The sequence below is a fragment of the Nymphalis io genome, chromosome 10 (assembly GCF_905147045.1).
Source record: "Nymphalis io chromosome 10, ilAglIoxx1.1, whole genome shotgun sequence".
Lineage (NCBI taxonomy): Eukaryota > Metazoa > Arthropoda > Insecta > Lepidoptera > Nymphalidae > Nymphalis > Nymphalis io.
Window position 1 is genome coordinate 7,514,733 of NC_065897.1, and position 27,155 is coordinate 7,541,887.

At 31.1% G+C, this 27,155-nt stretch overlaps 2 protein-coding genes across 3 annotated transcripts; one reads left to right on the plus strand and one right to left on the minus strand.

Moving 5' to 3' along the window:
- Nucleotides 1-352: 352 nt before the first annotated feature.
- Nucleotides 353-24,426, plus strand: LOC126771013 (hrp65 protein-like). Of its 2 annotated transcripts, XR_007669506.1 has the most exons (14): nucleotides 359-499; nucleotides 572-747; nucleotides 1,411-1,761; nucleotides 2,068-2,265; nucleotides 3,228-3,449; nucleotides 3,538-3,839; nucleotides 3,932-4,040; nucleotides 4,121-4,275; nucleotides 4,773-4,995; nucleotides 5,078-5,143; nucleotides 22,688-22,729; nucleotides 22,922-22,979; nucleotides 23,376-24,006; nucleotides 24,360-24,426. XR_007669506.1 is itself a non-coding variant. In XM_050490645.1 (11 exons), exons 2-11 carry the CDS (start codon nucleotides 574-576, stop codon nucleotides 9,506-9,508), a joined length of 1,926 nt encoding a protein of 641 aa, XP_050346602.1. In that variant the 5' UTR covers nucleotides 353-499; nucleotides 572-573; the 3' UTR covers nucleotides 9,509-11,921. The 2 variants fall into 2 exon arrangements, 1 of the variants encoding a protein (XP_050346602.1); XM_050490645.1 differs by lacking the exons at nucleotides 22,688-22,729; nucleotides 22,922-22,979; nucleotides 23,376-24,006; nucleotides 24,360-24,426 and adding an exon at nucleotides 9,383-11,921 and having other exon boundaries at nucleotides 353-499.
- Nucleotides 24,427-24,543: 117 nt separating this feature from the next.
- LOC126771032 (lipoprotein lipase-like) lies at nucleotides 24,544-26,511 on the minus strand. The gene is made up of 3 exons (XM_050490680.1): nucleotides 26,361-26,511; nucleotides 25,909-26,112; nucleotides 24,544-24,805 (listed from the first exon to the last, which is right to left on the minus strand). Exons 1-3 carry the CDS (start codon nucleotides 26,473-26,475, stop codon nucleotides 24,582-24,584), a joined length of 543 nt encoding a protein of 180 aa, XP_050346637.1. The 5' UTR covers nucleotides 26,476-26,511; the 3' UTR covers nucleotides 24,544-24,581.
- Between the last annotated feature and the right edge of the window lie 644 nt (nucleotides 26,512-27,155).

Below are 27,155 nucleotides of genomic sequence, written 5' to 3' on the forward strand. Positions count from 1 at the left end.
AAATAATACTAATAATACTACTAATACTAATAATAGAAGTTACAATAATGTCACTGAAAATTTAATATGTTGGCAAAATAAAAATTGGACGATAATAATTATCGTACAGTTGCAGCGACGTATTATCTTCTAGTATCGATATTAATAATAATATATGTGGAGCGATACGAATAAATATAACGATAACTTTTAGTCATTCAATAGACTATGAAATTGGAAAATTATTATAATTGAAATATGTATTGCCATCATATAATTTTTATTGAATTAAAATATCTTCTGAATGTTGGCCATTGTCATATCCTAAATTTGAAATCCGGTCTACGACGGATAATGGTAGCCATCTTACAACGCCATTTTGTAACTATCAGCGGCGTCACTGCTTGTGTTCGTTGCAATATTATTGCAAAAGATACTTTAATTGTGTAAAAACTGCAAAGAACTACTTATTTTTAGTAAATTTGAGAATCACTAGTTGAACTTAATATTTATTGTTAAGGTAATAGTTATTTTTATAATTCTAAACGGTAATTAATATTTCCTTATACTTTCACCGAACGGTAATTTTTAGCAATGCAAATGCAAGGAATGAATCAATACGGAAATAGAGGTTATGGAGGACCTCCACAACCTCAGCGTCAAGGAGGTAGACGCGGAAACAATAGAGGAGGCTTTCGCAATTCTCGATTTGAGCATAATCAAAGAGGAGGGCCAAATCATCTAGGAGGTCAACGTCCTAACAATGAGGTCAGTATTATCCGAATATGAATATGATGATCTATTATGCTGGTGGCTAATTTGCGATTAATAGTGAATTTCACTATTATATTACCTGATACGTTATAGGCAATAATTTTGTCATTCAAGATATAACCGCCATCTTGTCAGAAGTACATGGGTGAAGCAGAGGGATAAATGCTAAGTTTACAGCTATGTTGAGCCTATTAAGTGTATAAAAATTAAAAAAAAGTGTAATGGAACGAACTACTAATTCGATTTAATTAATATAATTTTATGTATTTTAGGTACTTTTTCAAAATCATCAAATCAAAAATTTTGTATTCCAAATTTAGAAATATGGTAATTCAACTTTTTAGAAAAATAAAGTCATATTTTTATCAGATTGTTGTGGTCTATTCTTTGCTTAAAATTATGTTTATCGTTCGGAAGTAATGTAAATTTGTATCTATGCAGTTTAACGTGCGTAAAACGTGTTTTTATTAGAAAGTGTACAATATTTTAATGTGAAACATAAAAAGAAACTTTTATTTCACTGAAGAGCACAAGATGTATAATAAACATGTAATCAAAAATTAAGATTTGCGCATCTGAACCATCTTGAGTCTTTTCATAAAAGAACCATTGTTTTTTTATACATATACTATTCAAATGTTTATTTTTATTATGTAGATGCCTAAGCCTGTGCAACAGAATGATAAACCACCACAACAATTGCCGCAACAACCACCCCAAAATCAACAAGCACAATCTATTCAAAAAGATAAAGAAATACCAGCTCCTCAACCTCAACAACAGCAGCAACAGTCACAGCAGAAGCAGTCACCTCAGCCACAAAAACCTCAACAACCACATCCAAAACCTCAACCACAAAATCAGCAGCAGCAACAACAACAGCAGCAGCCACAACAATTGCCAAACCAAGGCAATATTTCAAAATCTGATTCTCAAGACAATGTTGATAAATCAATGCCTAATGAACAAAAACATCAAAACCAAAATAATCAAGGCACATTCCAAAAAGTAAGTAAAAGTTAAATTAAAAAAAAAAAAAAAAACAATTATTAATTTTGAATGTTTATGAATGAGGGATGCTTAAGAAATTCGCATCTCGATTTTGATACTAAACTTTCTTTATTTTGCTTTATTTTAACACTGGACAGTGAATGCCTATAGACAATATATCTAATACTATGTCATATAAAACTATTTTGTCTAGTGTACTGTCCAGGTTGATTAACATTTATGATACTTGCTGTAGCCTTGATTGGTGGTGAATATGAGACCAGAACCTAATTCAAATGTAAATATTTTGTTTTCTTTTTTTAGAATATTAATGGAAACTTTGGAGGAAATAAACCTGGTGCATGGGGTCAAGGTGGACCTGGCATAAAGCAGGGTGGTAATTTTGGGCCAAAGGGCTTTAACCAGAAACCCGGAGGTCCTGGACAAGGACCAGCACGTAATCAACAAAGAAATTCTAATCGTGGTACTCAACAAGAGGGAGGAAAACCTGTGCAGAGAGAGGTATGGCCTTTTTGTAATTCTTTTCTTTTTAAAAAAATCATGATCTTTATGTTAGTTTCATAGACATAAAAAGTTGCAATATAAAACATTGGCTGAATACTTGAAAGCAGAAGTAAAAAGTAACGAAAATTGTTAAATGTTACCATAGCTTACATTGCCAATGTTCAACCAACCTTCGGAAATAAGATGTTATGTCCCTTTTGCCTGTAATTACTTGTTGTTAATTAATGCTGAATATACATGCTCTTTGTATATCTAAAAGATTAATGGAAAGATGTATATATATTTTTCCTAAGCTAACTAGGTACTTACTATAGAGATGAAATGGATAGTTTTTTGGTTGGATCCCCGATCAAAAGTCAAAAATCTTTATTCAATATAGAAGCGTTACACTTACTTATTGTCATAAATATACCATCGGTATCAACCAGTACCGGATATCTAGTGATTTGTGATAATCGGACTGATATTCAGCCAATTGCCACATTGTAAAGTGACACATTGAAATACTAAAGCCCGAACATGTAGTGCATATGTGATCGGGAAATTCATCTTTGTTAGTAAGCCAGAGTGCTAGACGGTACTTAATAGACTTTAAAAGCAGGCCTCATACAAAAACAAAAAAGTGTGGGTTATTGGTAAATACTAAAAAATTTCGTCATTGTTTAACGAAATTAACCATTATTTAAGTTATAAAATTAGCAAGAAAACTGTTTTAAACAAAGCAGCATTAAATTTTTTGTAGAGTTATTAGTTACTTATAACGAATATAGTAACGATTTATTATTACTATCAATTTTCTCTTACCAATATTAAAAATTAATTTGATAGAATTTCCTTATTTTACAAGTCAATTTTGTGATGTTCATCAATCAGCGAATATTCGGGCCACGCAACTAATAGAAATATTTGGCGTAATATTTGTTGCAACACTACATAATATACAATGTTTTATCATTCAGGAACATATGTTAGCAAATAAGTTGAAGGACCTTATGGGGCCGTTGATTGATTTGCCACCACTTGAACAAACTGAAGTTAAGTTCAATGGAAGAAGCCGTTTGTATATTGGAAATCTATCAAATGATGTGACTGAAGAAGAGATTCAGAATTTGTTCAGTCAGTTTGGAGAGGCTGCTGAGCTATTTATAAATAAAGAAAAAAACTTTGGTTTTATCAAAATGGTAAGTTGTATTTATATATTGTTTCTTTTTCTGTCTGGAAACCTGCTTAAAATGTATATATCTAATAAATAAATAAACATTATTTTAGGATTATAGAGTAAATGCTGAGAAGGCAAAACGTGAGTTGGATGGCAAGATGAGAAATGGCAGAAATCTTAGAGTTAGATTTGCACCTCACAACAGCGCTGTGCGCGTGAAGAACTTACCACCTTTTGTGTCAAATGAGTTACTGCATCGTGCTTTTGAGATATTCGGTAAAATTGAAAGGTCATATGTCAAAGTTGATGAGAGAGGAAAAACATTAGGAGAAGGCATTGTTGAATTTGCAAGAAAACCTAGTGCTCTATCTGCTATTCGAAACTGCAATGAGAGATGCTTTTTCTTAACTTCGTACGTTATTGATTTCTTGATTATGTTACCTATTTTGGTCATGTTATATTATCTCTTGAATATAATTTATATATTTTGTATAATGATTTAAGGTCACTACGTCCAGTCATTGTAGAAAGTTTGGAGGAACCTGATGAATTTGATGGCTATCCTGAAAAGAATATACCTAGAAAACATCCAGAGTTCTTGCGCGCCAGAGAGGTTTAAAGCACAGATTTTATTTAAAATACATGTTTAAATAAGAAGCATCTATTGCAGGTATAATACTTATCTTATTTCAGATGGGACCACGATTCTCCGAGCCTGGCAGCTTTGAACATGAATATGGAACAAGATGGAAGCAGCTGCATGAACTCCATCGCCAGAAGGAGGAGGCGCTGAGAAAGGAGCTTGCCGCTGAGGAAGAGAAACTAGAGGCCCAGATGGAGTATGCCAAGTGAGTGTATTTTTTTTTTAACAGTCGTCATAGGTGTCTTAGATTGTTCTGTCAAAAATTCTCAATAGGAGCCTGCAATCTAGAAGTTGGTAGTGTATACATTCCCAAGCTTCAGAAAGCACTTAAAGCTGTTGGTCCTGCGCCTGAATTTAGGAAGAGTCTTGTTGAAGAGGATTGCCGTTCCATCGGATTATGAGAGTTAGGGAATAAAGAGTGAGAGCACCTGTGTCTGAGTACACACTTGTGCACTATAATATATCCTGCGCAGTTGGCTAATCTCTCTTGAGATTGGCCGCCGTGCCCGAAATCGGTCTGGAGGATCTTACTTACAAAGGCGTCTGCTATGGTTCATTGCGCTCAGATCTGGCTCCCTATGGTCAGTATCAGTATATTGTTCCATCAGCTTATTTCGCTTTATAACTAACGTTGACATATTTACCGGACGTGCCGCGTCAGATATTACTAGCAGAGTTTGAGACGTATGCGGTGGTCGGCAGGTACGAGCACGAGACGGAGCTGCTGCGCGAGCAGCTGCGCCAGCGCGAGCAGGATCGCGAGCGACAGAAGCGCAGCTGGGAGATGGCCGAGCGCGCCGCCGACGAGCGCCGCGAGGCCGAGCGCCAGCAGCGCCTGCGCCACGAGGAGGAGCTGTCGCAGCGCATGCGCCAGCAGGACGACGAGCTGCGCCGCCGCCAGCAGGAGAACACGCTCTTCGTGCAGGTAGGCCCGCGCCTCGCCGCCCCTCGCCGCCCCGACCGCCTCCTGTGTGTGTGCACTTGCTGATTACGAACACTATTCACAGGCACAGAGGCTCAACTCGATGCTTGATCGTCAGGAGCAGGGCATGTTCGATCATCAGCAGCCTATGGTGAGTACGATATGATTTTTGAAATAGATTTGAATGTTGTATGTCTCGACTGGGACGATTTAATATGTTAACATTAATAGAACGATTATGCTAAGTCTAGGATTTTTATATTATCTTTAAACAACACATATTTGAAACATAGTAGTTTTTACATTGTCTTAATAAAATACATCAATTTATACTTGCGTGCCGTATTTACGCCCATAGAATCTAATAGTGCGTATACGAATTCTAAAAACAAAAATGAACCAAGCTCTATTTGCGCAATTAGCAGTATATGTAACGTTATAATTATTTTAGCCAAACATACCAGATTTGGTATCTCCGGTGGTTATGTTGAAACTAAGTACATTCGCCTTTCCTTTCGAAAAACGAAAATGAATTGCAATACTTGTTTTATTGAATACTACTAAGCTATTTAGTATCGGATGAAACGAATATTTCCGTCACTAAATAACATTAAACAAAAATTACAAAAAACTTGTAGTGTTATAAATTATCATACTCTTGTCGTAGTAAAGTTATTTATTTAAGACTCGTTATGTGTAATACTGGTTAAAACTCAAGACTTATGTCTTGTTTACTGCCAACTATTTTTATAAGCTATTGGTACGCATGACTTTATTAACTCTAAATCTTGAAAATATATCTCCATTACGTTATTTGTTCTTTGATAAATTCCATAGTACGCAACTTGTCATTTTTAATGAAACATTAAAAGTAAACTCAATATACTATTTGTAATCTCACAACCTTCTAAAGACGACTTAAAAAATAAGTGTTTAGTTTAGTGTATTATCCTCGCAACTGTCTTATATATTGCCCGCTGATCCGATTATTTAACACAAAATGCATGGTATTTTGTGTTAATATTAATTAATCTGAGCAAAATATTTAAATGTTTTAAAACGATACGAAGAACCTACCCCGACAGAATTGTATATACAAATTTAACAATCAATGTTTTTTTAATATTTCCATAAAGTTTGTTACTAGTTTTCATTCATGCAATGGTACTTACTTTACTACTTAACAGTTATTGAAAACATCGATTTAAGAGAATCAACTACATGAATAAAAAAACAACTTACAAATCTTACAATTGAACTTAACGAAACAGTATTTGTTACCACAATTACCAAGAAACTACTGATCCCATCTTATGTTATAAGATTGGCATTTGTGTCAATGCAAATTAATTCCGTAATAAAATAACATTTTGATAGCCGTTGTCTGCTATTCTAAGAGTGTAAATGACAATGCCAGATTCTGCCTTTCTATTAATGTACCATGATGTAAATTTGATAAAAATATGAAAATAGAAACTTTTGATATTAAATTGTATTGTACATTTTGTAAAACTTTAATAAAAAGAGGGTAATAAAAATGTATTTGCTCCCTGCCCATCTATCCATTTACAATCCGTCATGATTTCGCATTTTCCCGTTTGTTGTACAAAACATAATTGGACTGATTGATTATTAATATCATCATCATAATTTTGTTTGGTGGGTAGGCTTTTGCAAGCCCGTCTGGGTAGGTTCACCTACTCATCCGATATTCTAACGCTAAACAGCAATACTTAATATTATTGTATTCCGGTTTGCCAGTATAACTACGGGCACAAGTGACATAACATCTTCGTCTTCAAGGTAAGTGGCGCATTAGCGATGTAAGGAATGGTTAATGTTTCTTACATCGCCAATGTCTATTAGCGGTAGTGACCACTTAACATCAGGTGGTCCACTTGTCCGCCTACCTATAAAATAAAAGGTATATAAAGTAAATATAAACAATTTATTTTAAATACTCGCCCTCTCGCCGGCTCTTTGCTACTTGCCCATAAATTCTGATCATTTTTTGCGATTGAGGTAGTGACGTCAAGGGGCTTAATTTGTCACAAATGACAAATTATGTGTCATTACTACGGAAATCATTACAGCAGGAGGTATATACTAAGTCAAAATATTATATGTTGCGCTCATTGTTTAAATTCCCGTCCATTATATAATGTTTAAGTACGTTTGTTTATTTAAGCAGATGTTTTAACCATATCCCGAAATTTAAAAAACTCGCCAAATATTGAGGACAGAGCCATCTAGAAGTAAATCCAGTTAAATAACGAAAATAATATTGATCTTAGATCTTGCCCTTAATTCTCAAGGCGTGTTTAGGCTTATTTTTAGTTATCAGTAATAAAGTGCTATATCAGGCATGTATAAACACGCCATATATAACACGAACTGATTTTCTGTTGGGTCAAAGTTCTATAGTTAATAGCATTGTTCTTTAGTTTGTGGTAAAGGACAATACTAATCGGATTAAAGAAATATCTAATACGAAATGCTCATTTAATTTACGAAATCATGTCTATTTACGATTCATGGATGTTTGTTTCATTGTATTAACAGAAGTGACCAACATATTTGCTAAAGGAGAACTTCTAATGGAGAAATAATAAAACGTCTTCGAATAAACCCACTTTAATGTATAGTTTAAAATATGGTTACCGACGTTTTCAATAATTATTTTACGCACGACACGTTATTATGATATCGTCATATATCCCTAGTAAATAATTAAGAAAAAATTGTTACAAAAATGCGTCTTTACTATGATTACTTGTCAAAGGACAAAAAACAACAATGGAAAAAATACTATCGCTCTCATGGACTATTTTAGAAAATAAATCATGAATAATTTTAACGGTTTAATTTTTTGTTGTATAAACAGATTTTACATTTACCATTGGGAATGTAACCGCTTAATCCGCTGTATTACAGAAAAAACTAATTAAATGTCTATCACATACAGCATTTTCATATTCAATTTTATATTTCGAAATTCAATTATTAAAACATCGCCAATATGCTGACGTTCTTGTAATTGGCCCAATATATTTATCATTATCATTTTTGTGTAGCCTATTCCAACCATAGGAGGAGTAAAGAGAAAAAAAAACAATTTTGACATTGACGATGCGATATAATTGGTCGGAGTTTTAAATAATAATCTATGGTATAATATTAGCGCGCGATCAGAATGTTTGTTTCGGGGTCGACGACCCTCATACGTACGTCCCGTTAACGCTTAGGCGTATGACGGCGCTTATAATGCACACGTCCCTCCATCCCGATTTCAACGGCGTCCTAAGCCGAGGTCCGGCCTCACAGGAAGGCACCCTTAGGACGTCCGTCTCTCTTGAGCCCTCATGTGAGTCGGCTGAGTTCAACTCGCCCATTCTGCCCGGTAACGCTGTAGAGGCCAGTAGGGCCGGCCAACAGCAATACACAAACCGAAAAAAAAGCGATCAGAATGGGATCCTTTAGGAACTGAGACATGCGCTGTCCGCGCCCGGTAGCAGAAACATCGGCAAACTCACGTCGATGACTGACGAGACGTTACTTGTGTGTTAGTACGGGATGGATGGGTTTGCTCTTGTATAGTTTTTTTGAAAATACAACCACGAAATAATTCCTGCAGTTGCACGTACATACAAACACCTACATAGATATAATTTGATAAAATCGTATTACCCTTTTGGCTTTACCAGAGTTGGATAAATTACTTTTGAGAAATTCTTTGCCAGCCCTCTCCTTTGCTAGAGGACTATCATTTTCGTTATATTTTGACAAAGCTCCGCACCATTCTCATAGTGCTCGAAATATATTCATTATTAAGTTGCAAAAAATGGCGCTTTGAATATCGGCGAAGTTTTAACTTAAATCGGAAGTGAAATTAAAGCTCGATATAAGTTGCTGCACAATAGTTTCGTTGTTTTATACATAAAGATATATTAATCAAGAACTTTAGTGCATAATAGCGTAGCGTAATCGCATGATTTATGTTAATCTAAGTTTATATCTACTCCTTCGTTTGGAATAGGCTATACTTCATAATTTTTAATAATATACGTCATATACCATAATACTCTTACAGGTCAAGATTTTTTTTGTTTTAATTTGACAAAATATTGTTGGTGTACCTTAAAGTTGATACCACTGATATCAGATATCTTCGCTTCAAGTCATTGTTGCACACAAATAAAATTAATCGTAAAATAACGTCGTATTCGTAAATCGTATTCGTATTGAAGTTGACCAATTTTAACTAGTGTGCTTCTCGGAGTGTCTTAATGTCCGTCGAATTGTGATGACGCGATACATCGTTTCCTTAAACATAAAGGATCCTATTCTGTAAACAAGAAATATTGGCCAGTTTTATGATTGCTTACTTTAGGATGGAGGCTTCAGAGAGCAGTTCGACATGCCACGTGGAGGTTATGACGACATGCAGCAGAATCGCGGTGGTTGGGATTCATCGCGCCAAATGGATGATTTTCCTAATAAACGTCGACGCTTTTAAATAATTACACACTTGCGGTTCATAGCCCGACTCTGTTATGGGATATCCGCTCTACTAGATACATTTTTACTTTTGATTGTGATCATATAGGGGAATGATGTCCATTTAGTAGCGACGACTTATGTACTGATTGTATTAGCTTCAGTTAAAATGTCTATATCCTATTTGAAATGATCAAGGGTAACGTTTAATAAGATGTGCATTGTCCGTGAATAAAACACTTTCAATCGTTTAATTTTTAATATCACACTGTATTAATTGTAAGATTTAGAATAGCAAATTTTTTACCAGCGGAGAACTTCTAATGGAGAACTATAAGAATATAATTTTTATGTAAAGTGTATGGGCCTGTGCACTCATTTTCTTCTAAAACATAATCGTAGTACATTATTTATTGTAAGGATGTAGTTTTTAAGTCTTATATGATGCATAGGTGGATTTTAACTATGAAATAATACATGTCGTATCGTCTCGTTCTTGAATGTTAAAAAAGCAATTTCTTAAACTCCGACACTCCTGTCGGCTCAGATAAAACATAAAAATATATTAATTTCATATATATATGTAATTATATTTCAAACTGCAATGTTACTAGTAACTAATTACGCATAAATTATAATTATTATTGTTGAAATAAGAATACAAAAAAGCTACTTCTAATTTTTTTTATTAAAAGCATGAATAGTGCTTATTTTAAACCTCCTTATTACGTAAAATAGATAAAAAAAACATTTCACAATCATGGTTATGTTTATGACGATATATAACGCGAAATAAGCAGCCTGATTAATTTTATATTTTAAGTGTTTAATAATATTACATGACAAAAGCGAATGTATCGATAGTTTTGTGGGAAATAACACTTATTGAACACTGATATGAATTTCTGTTGTTTCTTTTAGGACAATACAGCTGATGCTTTTCCAAATGATTATCGACACAGTGCTAAAAAAATGAGAAAAAACATTAATATTATAATACTTACGTCTTATATATAACATTCGAGTAACTCCGGCATCAACTATTCTCTTGATCTTAGTGACTAGAAATGTCCTTTTTTCGGGATGTGACATAACATAGAAAATATTTGTTAACTGATTGACTCATACTTAACGCAGAAGCACGATATTATTTTATAAATTCTTTCTCAAATTTTCCAGTTCATTTTTGCTACAACTCTATGCTCGTCTCTGGGGGTTTCGTTACAAGGCAAAACTATCGATATTTTTGCAATCGCTTTCTATTTTAAGGTGTGGCGATGATCGTGTCATACGTGGGTACTACTAGCGATGTCTATAATATATTTTGACAAGGATTTGGCCAGAATTACATTTATCAGAATCAATTCGCAATTTAGCTTTATGGTTTAGTTACTTGTTGTACACTTCCAGCTAAATCCTTCATTAGATTAAGCAATGCATTCATATCCAGTTAATGATCGTTAGCATCCTTTAACTATAATTACACCCATTTAAAACACAAAAATGCGGAAGTTGAATCTATGCCGAAATAAGAATGTTCGCATCTTCATACAACAAAACTATTTTTAATTGATAAGAAGAATCGATGTTGATATGTGTAATTCAAGACTTGGACAGAAGGTCACGGTAGCGCTACGGATAATATTACATTAAAAAAGGGTTATCTTAACGATGTCAAACCTAGTAATTATCTTGTTTCATTCTACTTAACTAAAATAATTTTAAAACATGTGACAAAAGGATGTGTTGGTACTTAATAGCGGGAATGCTATACAAATGCACCTAAAACCGTACATTTCATAGTGTGCGTACGCTCATTTGGTCTATTATGACATTCTATACCAGTTTTAATGTTCTTATTTTTGCCGTTTAAAAATTATACTGGAAACAGTTAATTTAATAAGTGACGTGTTCAAATTATAGATACCTATATTTAAAAGATTTATATTTAGGATCGCGGTCCCGCGTTTGAGTTATCGAATTAAAGGAATTTGCATGGACGACTTGCCCAAAATATTTACGTCCGTTTATATTTGCTACCCGAGTTCAACCACCTGTTTGGTTATTAAGACACACGTTTGATTTAGCTGACAACTTTAACACAAATATATTAAATGAAATATTAAAAAACGTGTTAACCATAATGCGGCACTCAGATAGTAAACAATAAACTTTCTACCAAATTATTTTTTCGAACAAAATTGCATGCATTGGTCATATCCACCTCTGTCACTTAAGGTAAATTGTATAATGATATAATTTTGTGTGTTAGGATGCTAAATCTGTCTTAAGTTTATACTAAGTACGTGAGTCTTAGTTAAAATTTCTTATATTTAACTGAATTTAGTTTATTAGTAGGATCATAGAATAAACCTTGTAATTTTTCTAAGTTATACTAAATAAATAAACAATTTAATTAAAAACGAATGACTTTCTAATTTTTGTTTTTGTTTCCTGTTTTATGGTAAATGATCTTTGACTTTGACTGTTTCATTTAAGACAAAATCTTAACACTAATAAAGTATGCTAGCCTCAGATTTAATATATATAGATATATTAAATATTATATATATATAATATGTATTATATTATAGATGTATAATATATATTATGTTATATATGTATAATATATTTATAATAGAGATATGTAGATATTCCTACCGCAAATGCGTCAAATTATAAGACTACCAACTAACTTATCTACAACCTTATCAAATCTTATGAAATACAAATCCTTACTAACTTATCAATTCTTTTCTGTTCCAGCTGAACAAAGCTTTCTAGGCTTTAACAAACTTTATCGAACAAAGATTATATTAATTAATAGATTTTTATATTAATTTATTGACGTGAATATTTACAATAAAACAGTATATGCAAAATATATTTGAATAAAGATTTTAAGCCATTGTTCTAATTTTAGCCACCAGAAAATTATCATTCTGCTTGTGTTATGACATCACTATATGCTACATATATGACTGAAGGATGATAAAATCAAATGTACTGCCCGGGCAAATAACAAACAATGGTGTCTTTCAAGCTGGATTTACACGCTTAATATTAATTATTGTATGAAGTTTGACACAAAATCACATTGATTGAAATCAATTTATTTTTAAGTAAAAGATAAAGCGATCGTGCTTTTTAATTTTTAAGGTAAAAAATAATATATATATATATATATATATATATATATATATTTATATATTTAAGTTAAGTATTACTGTGTTTTAACTTAAACATATATATATATATATATATATATATATATATATATGTTTAAGTTAAAACACAGGTACCACAAAGGCTAACAAGTCAGCTTGAGCACTAAATGCCAAGAGACGCCAAAGCCCTAAAAGCAATTAAAAACAAAAAAAAATGATGTAGACAATTTCTGTCATCAGGCCTGCGAGTCTTAGATTATAATGGGCATAGTGTTAAGAGTTTCTTTATAGGTAATTTGATATAAAGATTACATTTAGACACGCATGATTATGATATGATGAATATTGCGCGGTCCCAGGGGACACCAAAGACCATCTCGCTCTACCCTGGAAAAGGCCTAGACATGGGACCTGTTAGAATCTAAAATTGATTCTAACAAACAAACAAACTTACAATGCGCTTTATATAGTAGTGCTTTAGTTCTGAAATAAATTTGAAATTATAGGCGAATATATATATTTATATATTCGCCTGGCTGTAGATCAGATTGCATACAATTTGCGCATTGTACTAATGAGTGAAATGGAAAATAGGTAAATTTGGGTTATCTCTCTTTTGCTAATATAAGAGATTTGGGCGGTGAAACATTTATAACCGTGAGAAAGTGCCTTGAAACATTAAGCATCGTATCCAACAAAATTAAATTCCTACCACAAAAAGCACTATCCGCTACTCGCATTATATATATATGTATATTATACATATGCCAGATGCCGAGATGGCCCAGTGGTAAGAACGCGTGAATCTTAACCGATGATCATGGGTTCAAACCCGGGCAAGCACCACTGAATTTTCATGTGCTTAATTTTTGATTATAATTCATCTCGGGCTATACGGTGCTGGAAAACATCGTGAGGAAACTTACATGTGTCTAATTTCACTGAAATTCTGCCACTTGTGTATTCCACCAACCCGCATTGGAGCAGCGTGGTGAAATAAGCTCCATAACTTCTCAAAAAGGGAGAGGGGGCCTTAAGCCCAGCAGTGGAACATTCACAGGCTGTTACTGTACTGTATTATACATATATTTTGACATGACTCGATATTATCCTGTATATTATCAAGTCATGTCATGTTTTTGTAAAACTCCAGTATATTATTATAATAAATATATTTGCTTTCAAACGACATCAAGATTTCAGCAATATATTTTTATGGAGCCGAGATGGCCCCGTGGTAAGAACGCGTGAATCTTAACCGATGATCGTGAGTTCAAGCCCGGGCAAGCACCACTGAATTTTCATGTGCTTAATTTGTGATTATAATTCATCTCGTGCTATACGATGAAGGAAAATATTGTGAGGAAACCTGCATGTGTCTTATTTCACTGAAATTTTGCCACATGTGTATTCCACCAACCCGCATTGGAGCAGCGTGGTAGAAAAAGCTCCAAACCTTTTCCTCAAAAAGTGGAGAGGAGGCCTTTAGCCCAGCAGTGGGACATTCACATGCTGTTACGGTAATTTTATTGACGCGGTCAGATAGCAATTGAGGGATCAGAGCGCAAGGGCGTGACGTTCGCAGCTTACGGTAGAAGTAATCGCCATTTTTTAATTACCAAAAAACGAATAATAATTAAAAGAGTGGTTAGATATTGTAAATGTGCAATCATAATTACAAAGTATGTTAACGTTACGAAAATTCTCACAAAAAGATATGGATATAATACTATTTACTGCAATCGAAATACTTTATATTGTTCATCGATAAAAGCACGTAATACGCTTTATATTTAGTAGAGAAACATAATATTATCTCACTCACTCCCTAGGTCTCGATCTTGTCCTCTTTGCCATTGCCATAATCAGCTAGTTTTGATTCGAATTTTGTTTGCGTTTTGGAAATCGAGGAAAGGTATCTGTCTCTTCAAACAAAAATATAAATCTTATAAAATAAAATAGTTTAGGTATTCCACTAATTATTCTGAATACTTATATTTGCTTGGGTAGATAATTTTTAATTTTTATTTCATTTTAAACTGTTTTATCAAATCACATTACATTTTAGTTACCAAGGTTTGTGGTGCTTTTGCAATATAAGGAATGATTAATATTCCTTGCGGCGTCAATGTTTATGGGAGGTCTGGTGGTCACCACCACTTACCATAAGTGGCCCATTCGTCCGTCTGTCCCAATCTATTTTATGAAATATTTATATACTTATATTATATCAAAATTTAATACGATTAGTAGTAGTAGTATTTGTGCTTAAAATTTAGGCCAAAATGTATAGTTTCGTGACAAACTCACTCGATCCAAATATTGTAAAGAAATTAAAACGTATCGGCGTGTCACTTTATTGAAAGCTTCTATTGTTTGCATTTGCACGCTGTATGCTGTAACATAAACACTAAAAACGTATGTTTTCACCTAGACATAAGTCGACACCGATAATATAAGTGTGTAGTTGCAAGATGTAAACGATATATAAGATGTAACCATCGCAACGGTTATCAAACTGGTGGCGCCGTGGCAAAACAGTACTGCTTGATAATGACACATCGACGCATACGCACGCACGAGGTAGTTATTGATTTTAACCAACTTCAAAAAAGAAGAATGTTTGACGAGTATGTGATTTTAATTTATTATGAGATACTTAAAAACTGAGACGGATTTCCACGAATTAAACTTATCCAATTGAAGTATGTTCTCATGTGGTCACATATATTTTTCTCTGATGGCACATATACCGTTTTTCAGAAAAAAACACATTTATTAGACTTTCATCATAAACTTTTCATGTATTTTCTGTTATTACTCAATAACACGACTATTTTTTATGATTAAATCTGCGTTATATTTGTTAAGATTAGGTACATTACCGCATATTTTTTTAGTTGAATACTGATATACATATATAACTCTGAAAGAAAAACTCCGGAAATATTTATCTCTTGTTGGAAGCGTTGGGCGTAATCAACCACTTATGTAATGATTAATACTCAGATTGAAAATTATCATGATTACATGAATTATTACGTTTAATACATGTTATTGTTAAATTTGATTATAGAAATCAAGATCACAAATATGTGTTATAGAGTTTAAGTTTGAAAAAGTTAGACAATGAATTTAATAATACTTAATATTGAGTTATAAAAACGTTTAATTTATGCTCGACCAACAATTGCTCTTCTCAAAATCAATCAAAAAATTATCAAAGTTGCGGATTACAAATGAATAATTGTAAATAATCACTGAATATGATTACTTTTTTTAATACTTTCGTTAATCTGTAATCATTAAACTGAATGTCAAATGCATTAAGAACTAAAAACGATAATAATATATCTTGTAAATACTCGTCTGAAGCAGCAATTGAAGTATGTTCTCATGTGGTCACATATATTTTTAACCACTATAGAAGGCACAAAACAGTCTCTTGTCGCCTTTGGATCCTCACTATGGCACTCATAGAATCATGCATATCTAAATCGTGTCTCGTTTATCACCCTTTCTTATTAATTAACTCTTACAACTTGTATTGGAGTTTCATTTATTTGTCATTTAAACTTGTCATTTTGGCGCGTTTTGCCACTTGACCTTTAGAGCGATTTCGCTCCGTCTTATTGTGGACATACTCTGGTCTGAAATCTACAAGCAAATATTTACGACAATGGCAGGCAGAAGTCGCATTCGCGTGACTATACCGCCAGCAGTGCCGTCTAACTTATTAAGTAGTTGGATGCGGTTTACAATGAAAATATTGATAATATTTCAATGAAAAATCTGCAGCCGATTTAGATATTAAATTGATCCAAATGTATACAGAGCACCTGAGGTGATTTGGATATCAAATAATCTACGAATGCTTATTTCGCAATCTTAACGTGGACGTGGTGGTATGTATGCATTATTTATTTAAAACATCACTTACATTGCAGCTGAAATTAATGGTAATATTATCGTATATTTATTGGTTTTATTTTTTCATCAAATCAAATTATTCGGTAATACAACGGTTGATTAAAAAATCTTAGGGCTTACTTCATAAAAGCCGATTTCAAACAACAATTTTTACACTTTATTACATTAACATATATGAATAAGTTTGACTTCAATGCATGCTATTAATTTACTTTATATGATCTGCATCTATGTAATTCAAAATCTTACTGTTTAGCTTAACAAGATAGTATGTTTTTTAAAGAATGTAGGTAATGTGTTATATATATATATATTTTAGTTTGTCTATATTAATCATATTTTAATAATTTAAAACGCAAACTGAGCTTAAACACAAGTGCACTACGGAGCTAAATGCCCCATCTAGCTTAATTTAATTGTAACTGTCATCTCAGTCGTAGTTATCTCAAAACTTCGTGTTTGTATTTCTTCATGTTCTTGATATACATATACAATTGTTCATCTAAAAATATTATCATGTTTTGTTCTACTATTGTATAGCTCGCAAACTTTAATATATTGAAATTAAAGTTTATGCCAGTACTTGACACAAATAACACCAAAAACGAGACGGAAGTTTTATTTTTGGATTTTAAATTTATCATAAAATAAAGTTTCCGTCGCATTATCGGTTCATATAAATTGTCATATCATCGTTAGTGGTCGAAATGCAAAATTTCGTTCGTAGCACTTTATTTTTTGAATGATATACTTAAGTTATAGTCCTATTCCCATTTAGATTAAATAACACTTTATAATTTACTTAATTTTTCGATATTAAGCATATTAATTATATGCTAATAACTACATAATTGTTTGAACTACGGATTCCGGCTTAAATTGTAAGTATGTTAATGTTACTTTAGTAACATTTTGTATTTCAGCAATTATTTCAGACATCAAGGTAACAGGCAGAAGGGATGATTTTGTGAAGATTGAGGACAAATTAATTTTGCATTTGTTGCACCTTCATCATTTTCGTTTTGTTAAAACTCTATTTATGTTTCTATAAAAAGTACTTATATTTTAATTTTTTTTCTAAAATAATCAAAAATAAATAAGGTCATTTGTACAAGTAACGTTTTAGTGCTGCTAAGCTGCATTTACAAAATATTTTCAAACATTAACACACTAAAACGTTTACTAACATAAATTACATTTTGCTATTATTGTAATTAACCATAACTGAAATGCATCTGAATTATTAACGATTTAAGAATTTGCTTCATATCATGCATCATTCTAATAGAAAAGTAATTTCAAAACAATTTTCAGGTGGTGATGCTGATTATTAACATTCTATAAATCATGATGACTTACAGTAATTGTTTACTTGTATATTTAATTATTCAATCAAAAAAAGTGATGGTAAAAAGCAATAGAAAATTATTTTATTTGAAATACAAACAGTAAACAAATAAAAGAAACGTTAAATTTAGGACAAACGCCAATTAAGATTCCACTTAAGAAATAATCTATTGAGCAAATAAAAATTAACGTATTTAAAATGGTGCGTTTCCACTGAGATAGTGGACAATTTATGTGCTTGCAACGGTTTTTAACCTTTCAGAAAGTCTTGTTGTAATACTGGCATCTATTAATCGTTAGATTGCTAATTAATGCAGTTAATGGAGTCTTAAACTTCCAAAGTTATAAACCTCGTGCAAGTTTCAACAACTATTTATTTATTGTATATTGATTTAAAAATAAAATATTAACAAAGTATAAAATATAATTTTAATAATTACCTGGATTAAGAAATCATTAGCACGCTTTTTGCTTCTTTTTTTTTTTTTTAATTCAGGAGCACGCATTAAAATTCCTTAGATATATAAGTAGTTAAGATTTACGGTAAATAAATCTAAGTTATAGTAACAATATTAACACAGATAAGGAAAACAATCTCGATTCATAATCGAAAAATAACTACAATTGAATATTTACTGTATACTGACTGTAACGGCGCATAATAATAAAATAAGTATGTTGCTTATTTCTTTCTCGAACTTCAGTTACAGCCAACCCCTCCCTAATAAATCAAACTCTAAATATGTACATCAACATTACATTTAACATCATCTTTGAATTCCATTCTCAATAGTTTTAAAATTAATGTAATATAAAGTCGAAAAAAAATTTTGCAATACTTGTTGTAATTATTGATACTACATGAACCAATCGATGCTGTAGTTAACTATTCATTAAATATCTGTCATAATGTTCACGAATCGTTTCGAAGTTATCTTAAAGTAATTGCTACATAGATTATTAACGTCCCCGAGTAATACACCCGATGATCGTAAAGTTCAAATTTAATAGAAAGAAAATCCAAGATATATGGTCCATTTTATACAGTGGCTTATTGTATACCGTCACAATTTAAAAAAAAAATGTACGGATAAAAAAGAAACTTTGATTTAAGAAGTTTTCGTTAAATAGAAGGGATTTTCGCTGTGTGGTTATATAATTAGATATTGTACCCTGATTTTATATGTACCTATATATAGGATCTGATTGAAGCCATAAAAAACAAAACTTTATAATTGCACATTTTCGGCTTATTACTCGGTGGCGTCGATATGGGTTTTTTATACAAATTTTAATATGTCTAAAATAAAAAAAAAAGCAATTTTATAACTGAAAATACATAACTAGCTATCAACAACAACCCCGATTTAATGTTGGCTAAGTAACCAGAATATATTTTAATAGGTACTAAATATATATATGTAGTTCATTTTATCATTCTGTAGCCTGTTGCTTAAAGGTCCAATATCAATCACTCTTACTTTTGCTAATATAGATATATAGACCAATGAACAGATGTTGGTTGTCACATATAATATGACATTGATGGGGCACTAGTTATATTAAGATTATGTTGAACGAATGAATTTATTGTTTTATTTTGCAAATGGCAACATTTACATTTTGCTCAAAAATGTATTTTGGCTCTTTTAGCAACAGGCCACAGTATCATATTTTTATTAAAGTTATTTTGTTAATATTTGTTTTTCCCATTCAATGGACTGGTTTTAGTAGTAGAATGAAAACAACGTTGATCTTACGTGTTTTATATCTACTGCGCAAATACATAACATGTTATTTCGTCTGTGCAGTTTATTCTTTTTACATTCTGGTCGATTTTTATACTCGACATTTGCATGCATGCATTTATAATCATGCAATTTCTTTAAAGAAAAAACAAACTAAATTTGGTTTTTTCAAATTTTTGTCAATACGTTCAGTAATTTTGTTTTTAAAATTAAAAAGTGTTTTTTCTACTAAAATAAGAAAAAAATATCAGTAAAAAAAAATATAATTTTTGTTATATGAAGTTACTTTCTATCCCCCCTTTTTTCTAATTATGTAGCTATTGGTAATATTTTGTCTTCTGTATTTGGTTAACCGAAAAGGCAGTGAATTACAACTTTTACCCTGGCCTAATTGTATTACGCTCATTCCACATAACAGCAACCTTATATCTCTGACGAGCGAAGATGCTGAAGAAGAGTGTAAAATTATGAAAATCGTCGGATTGACTTATTGAGAAAAATGTCTTTCTTCAATGAAGACACGACTTTGTTATTTTGAAAGTATGGTAAGTTAAGATACGATCACGTAAGATTTTCTTGTTGAATATCTTATTTTTTATTAATTTCTACTTCATCTTTAAGATGTAAATGTTGATGTAAAAAATATCACAGTGTTCAGCTATTTCGCGATTTTTTTAAAGTTGATAACGTTACGTTGTTGATAAGTTCGTAACGTTTTGTTACCAATATATATTGTACTTAATATTCTTAGTAAAACATAACCAGGATCGGATAAATAGTTCCTTCTTCTGATGATAATTTATATTAATAACAAAACGTAAGAGTGCTGAGAAGAGTTGCTACCCAAAAAATACTTTTAATAAGCATAAAACTAATTTACACACAATAATTAAATGTGTTTTGCTGTAACAAGTTAAACAATTTTGTGGTATAAAAAATATCAATTTGATATTGCGTTTTTAACTTATAAATTGGCATTTTCATATATATAAAAACCTTGATAATTCTAGGAAGTGTAATTTTTCTCTTTATGTATAGAAAACATAAAATGGAAAGTCAGTCATGTAAATTTCTTGAATAAGAAATTAAAACATGCAACTAATAAAATTTAAGCTGATAAACGCTACCCAATTTGGGTATTTCATAGTTATCGTTTGGTAACCAATAAAAAAATACTTTTTCAATGATATCGTAAATTTAAATTATATTCTAAATTTTTGTGCTTTTGTTTTTATTCTAGGTTTAGTCTGTAACGATACAGAAAAAATAAACTTATTTGCGAGGCCATTTTCGAACGTGCCTTTCATAATACCGCATAGTTTAGCCGAAAATTCGGCGGCGGCTGACAGCCACGCACCTGACCGAATTTTCGGTCAGTGGCGGGATATACTGTACGTTACAAGTGATTCAAAAAATCTTAAAATATCTTAAAAATGAGAAAAAGAAAACTAATTTGTACTAACGAGACATAATTGCAACTACTACGAGCAGTGTGTCAATAGTCTATTCTCCACAGTTAAATTATTTATTGTGAATTTGTGGAATGGGTATAAAAGATTGGCCAAATATCTGATTATACGGATCAGCACTTAATATTTATAACGTTTCAAGAAAGTAGTTTATTGTCAGAGTTGACACTACAAATAGGCATCTTGAAATAATTTTCACGGCTAATATAAAATGACCAAGTTATCTATAATTAATATTTTAGATTTTTTTCTTAAAAAAATGTTGCTACAGCGAATAACTTCATTTTTATAAATTACATGTTTTTTTTGTTGTGTTAGTGTTTACACTGGCTAATAAATAATGACTCCCAAAAAATATGTCGAATCATGTAATTTTTTAAAGTATAGTGACAACAACAACGACGTGTTAAGAACAAAAAAAAACTAATATTACCGAAATTTTGGTGATTCATAGATTATATATATTGTTTTTGTTTCATATATAAATATACTAAGTACACTGTTAAGTTTTCGAATATTAACATTAAATTTAAACCATTTGTAGTCAATAAACCTTTAATTTGTTTTATTTATTAGTCATTATTGGTAGACATTAATAAACACTATTGACTTTTTTCTTATACTGTATAGCTTTTCTCTAAAAAAAACGTCCGACTGTTTTTGTCAATGATGTATCGTATGCAAAGGTATATATAAGTACAAAATTTATAATGTTAAGTGACATTTTTAATAAATACCGCTTTAGCTCTGCTAAATTTTGCACTACAAATAGTTTAATATATCTTTATTTATAATACAACACTATTCTAACAATAATACTTCCAAAGTTCCCGTTACAACTTCGCCAACATTCAAAACTCCATATTTACGATCCATAAATAAATACGATAGATTATATTAGATCTTGACCAATGAGACCATGTTAATTCAATGTCATGTTATTTATTGGTCTTTACTCCGGTGTTTGAAATAAGCTATATTATAATAAATAATACTTTCTAAGACTGGTAATAATTTTAATCCCAAAAGCTGATTCCAAAGAAATAATTATCTCCGTCTCAAAAACTTTATTTACTTTAATTCCTTATTATTAATTCATCAAATGGTATTTTAGGTCATATAAAGGAGCATTTATCTAGGTAAATTAAAGGAGCCTGGTTCTAATACAAAAAAAAATTACCTTACATTTTTAAATTTTGTCTTTAATGCGTACAAGAGATTAAATTAAACTACATTATCGCTACAAGAAACAGTTATAATGATTAGTATTTCGCCTTGTGACGTAATTTTATCTACATACCTAAAATATTTAATATTACATAGGGATCGAAATCTTTATTATATTATTTTTTTCATAATTACGTATTAAAGTCACCATAATGTCAAATGAAACTGATAATAGTACCAAATATATTGTAAAATTAAGTAATTAAATTGACTTTAAATGTGTATGTTACTGTAATTTATTAATGACTATTTATAATCTATGGACATAATCTATATTTTTAAGTTACTAATATTTAACTTGTATTTACAGGTGTCAGTATATAGCTAGATGTGGGTTCCTATAATAAAGAAGGTAAGCAGCTCTCCGAACATTTTTTATTGTGATAATTAGGTTAGACCCCAATATAAAATAAATCTTGACTCCTTCAAATGGAGTTACGTTATTTAAATAGATCAAAATACGCATGTGTTTTATAAAAACTTACTTGATATATATTATAAGTTAAGAGAAGTTATGTTTTAATAGATTTTTTTTTTTTTACAGAGGGCTTTGAAAATAAGAGTCGTGCCGAAATTGGTTGCCGCTGAATTGCCGTTTAAAGGTAAAGTTTTGAAGATATCAATCATATATATTTTTGTAACACTAATATATCGTTTAAAAGTATATGATGATTTAATTTTTTTGTCTTCTTTTCCCGACTGATGCATAATGATGCAAAAACAATCTTGATCTGATATTGGAGATTATACTGTATTGTTGTAACTTTTTTTTTTAATTCCATTTGAGAAATATCAGCAATTTGATAAGGCAAATTTCTTTTTGTTTTCTTTAGCAACATACCTTATGTTTATTTGAAATCTTATTTTTTAGGAATTTTTATTTTAATTAAAACTATAAAATCATTAAAAGAAAAGTATAATCTCCCAAAGGAAAAAAAATTGAATATATGAATTATTTTTAGTGTTCGTACGAATCAAATGTTTTTTTTTATTTACAGAGTCTGGACATCCATCATCGTCGTTAGTGTCGCATACAAGACAGTTTCCTTTCAATTACACGCACTTATACAATTTTTAGAGTAGATGGTTCTAAGAATTTTAAGAAAATAGCATTAATTGAAAATTAAATTAAACTTATTAATTCTTAATGCATAGCTTACCAAAATAAAAATCGATAAACTTATATAATGATGGGTCTGTTAATGGAATATATTATGTGAAATTCATAGGTTCATAGAAATACTGTATATAGTGAATACGTTTCTTAATACGATTCTACATTTGATTTTTTTATTGTTTCATCGGAACGTGTATGTACTATTACCATTAAATAAAAAGTTTTTCAACCAAAAAAACTAATAAAGCTACTGAGTGTAGCATTGTTTTTAAAATACACACTTATATTGTAAAGTAATAAATATGTTAATAACTTATTTCGTTATATCGAGTAAACTTATTATATAACTTGAATATAATTATCAAGTCTCATTTGTCAATGTATTTGTAGCTATATTGAATGAAAACTATATTTGCAATCCATTATAATAATCAATATTTAAAATTCTTTACTGTTTATAGTTACAGATCCATAAAATTTAATATTTACAAGATGTCTACTTATTTTAAAAGGTAAGTTTTTAAGTAATTCGCTTATTTTAAATTAAATTTGCCATTATATAGTTAAATTTTATAGTGTGACATAGGTACAGTTAAACTAATGAATCGCAATGGCTGTAATAATTTCAGCAATGTTTTTGTTGCCACCAAATTTTTAAGAAACTACCGTAGAAATATATTTGAATTCTTGCAATTTTTATTTGAAATATTAACCTAGTTATAAAATGATGATTTATCAGTTTTTGTCTTCTTTTCCCATCTGATACATAATGATGTGTCTCTGTCTTATCTGAATAGCCATTGCAATAGAAAAGCGTTAAATTTTGTATGACTTTTCATTAAGCCTGTTTTTTTGCTTGTTTCAGATTAAAGAGAAAAAATCAAAAGCATTGAAGTATTTTAAGTTTATTGTAATTCGAATGAAAAGAAAACTTTTGGATGTTTCATACGAATCATTTGAAATATTGAATATTTTCGTCGTTGTATGTACAATGTAAATATTATGAATGTAAAAATACTGTGTAACTCAATGGAAGAATAAAAATTATCTTTTGAAGACATTTTATTGTTTTACCCAATATCAATTTCTAATCATTACCGATAGCGAACTTAGATTCGTTTCGAGTACGAAGATAGTGATTGCCAATACTCTTAACATTAGCGTTGTATCCCATACTAGTTGGATGTTCTTTGCATTCGCCATTGTCAAATTTTTTCCAATTTTCACAAGGGAAAGAAATAAAGCCTGTGTTATATTTATATTCTATTGATTCTTCAAAGTATTCGTGCGATCTGCCATGACTGCATGAATCTGTAAATTGAAATTGATTTAATTTTATAAAGTAAAATACATAGATAATTATACAATTTGAGTTAAATGCAGCCATACTCAACCTTCTTTTATAGGGGCCACAAACACGTGTTACGGTGTTATAGGCCGCAAACAAAAAATATGTTTTGGGATTAATTAATAAAAATTGAATTAAATAACTATGAATAGATCTATCGCGTATATTTTAACATTTTTTATCATTTCCTTATGTTTCACTTGGCAGTGTCCGTGGTCACAAGCAGTTGTTTAACTTAAATGATTTAGGTGTTAAAAAAAGCTTTGAAACATAAAATGGTTGAAAATACAAAAGCCTGGCGGGTCGAAGGTTGAGTACCGCTGGTATTAAACAAGTACATATAACCTTTTCATGACTACCAACAGGAAACCAGCGATAGAAGACACGAGACGAAACTCATGGTCTCAAGTCGTTATCACTGGAATTTGGAGCCTTAAATAACCAATTGTTTTTACTTTTCTTCTGTTATAATATAATACGCTAGTTTTATAACTTTCGATATATGGTTTCACTACACATAGGGCTATACTGTAAGAAAAAACTTGAAACTCGCCGCAGAAAACGGCCGTGAAATGTCAGAAAGTGATATGCGACATTAACCATTATAATTATAACATTTCAAGAATACACGCATCAAAATAGTATATTACAATAAGTCGATAGTAAATTTTTTACAAGTGAGTAATGAAGTGAGATTTCACAGAGTAAAACTGCTTAAGTTGTAATAAAAAACGAGTTGATAATTACAACTCAGGGTATACCTACATACATATATATCTAAGTAATCTAAATATATGTAGCAGGCATCTGGCTTATTTAGACTTAATTGATAGCCTAGCCTTTATACTAAACAGCGTCGTTCAATCAGCTGTCTGAAAGTCAGCTATTACTGCACAATTTCTACATATAAACATAAAGCTTAACTTTGCTACTACTCGCCTACTTTAAACCATCTAATTTTAAACCAATCACTTTTCTGTACCTTGACAAAAAACGTTATTAACAAAATGGCGCCTTAGACAAAGCAGTCTTTAAAGAAAAATATTTCTCTTTTTAATTAGCGTACCGGCTACTTGACGAACACCGCTACATCCTGGTTGCACTGGTTGTCCACTGTTAGGATAATAGTCTGCGTGACCGTAACTTCCCTGGTACCCATATATCCCTCCACAAGTGTGCAATATATCAACAAAATCAGCATCACTTTTATCTAGACGATAATCTGGAGAAACTTCTGGTATTTCAAAAAGAGGACGCGCAGGGTCCATTCCTACAAATAATAATTACCTATTGAATATACTATATTATGATGTAAGAAAATGAATAACCAAATTATTAAAAAAATATAAGTATACCAGATTTTTCTGCTTGAGTTGATCTTATCAATATAGCTCAATATTCATAATTAAAATATTTATCTCATCAGAAAGTTGGAAAAATATAGACATGCATATATTCGTTTTCTAATAGACTTTAAATGTGTCATCCCTAAATCATCCTCTTATCATGAAATCTTACCTGTGATACGATGTATTTTTTCCAATGAAAACATTCCTGCAAAACCCATTATATGTGCGCCTAAACTATGTCCAATTAAATGTATATTTCTTCCTTTTACGCCATATGTTTCCATTAAAGCATTAAGTAATTTCGCAATGCGATTCCCAACATAGCGTGTACTGAACGCCGCATATGGGTAAAAACTATTATGCGATAACTCGCTCCAGTCGATCGTAATTACATTTAAATCATACTCTCTTAGAAGAGAATACTTTATATTCTGTATCCAATTAACGTTTTCCCCAGAGAACCACCCGTGAGTTATGACTCGTATATCATTAGATTTATTAAAATTGAAACTTTCAATCGAGATGTTATTTTTTGGTATTTTCAATATTTCTGGTTTAACCATATTCTTTCTGTAAATAATAAACTTAAAAGTAGGATATTTTTTAAGCATGTACTTTATAATGATATACTTACTATCTACAATTTCTAAAACTTTGATTTTTAGGGCTATTCTGTAAGAACAAACTCGAAACTCACCGCAGAAAACGGTCATGAAATGTCAGAAAGTTATATGCGCCATTAACCATTATAATTATAACGGTTCAAGATTAAACGCATCAAAATAGTATATCGCTATAAGTCGGTTGTCGACATTTCACATTCTTACAGAATCGCACTACTGATATAATGCAAACTCTCAATTTATAAATTACGGATCTTAAACTCAAGCTTAAGATCTTATTTCTGTTTTAAAGTACCCGAAATGAAAACTCTAATCCCTGTAATGCGAAGAAAGTAATCATT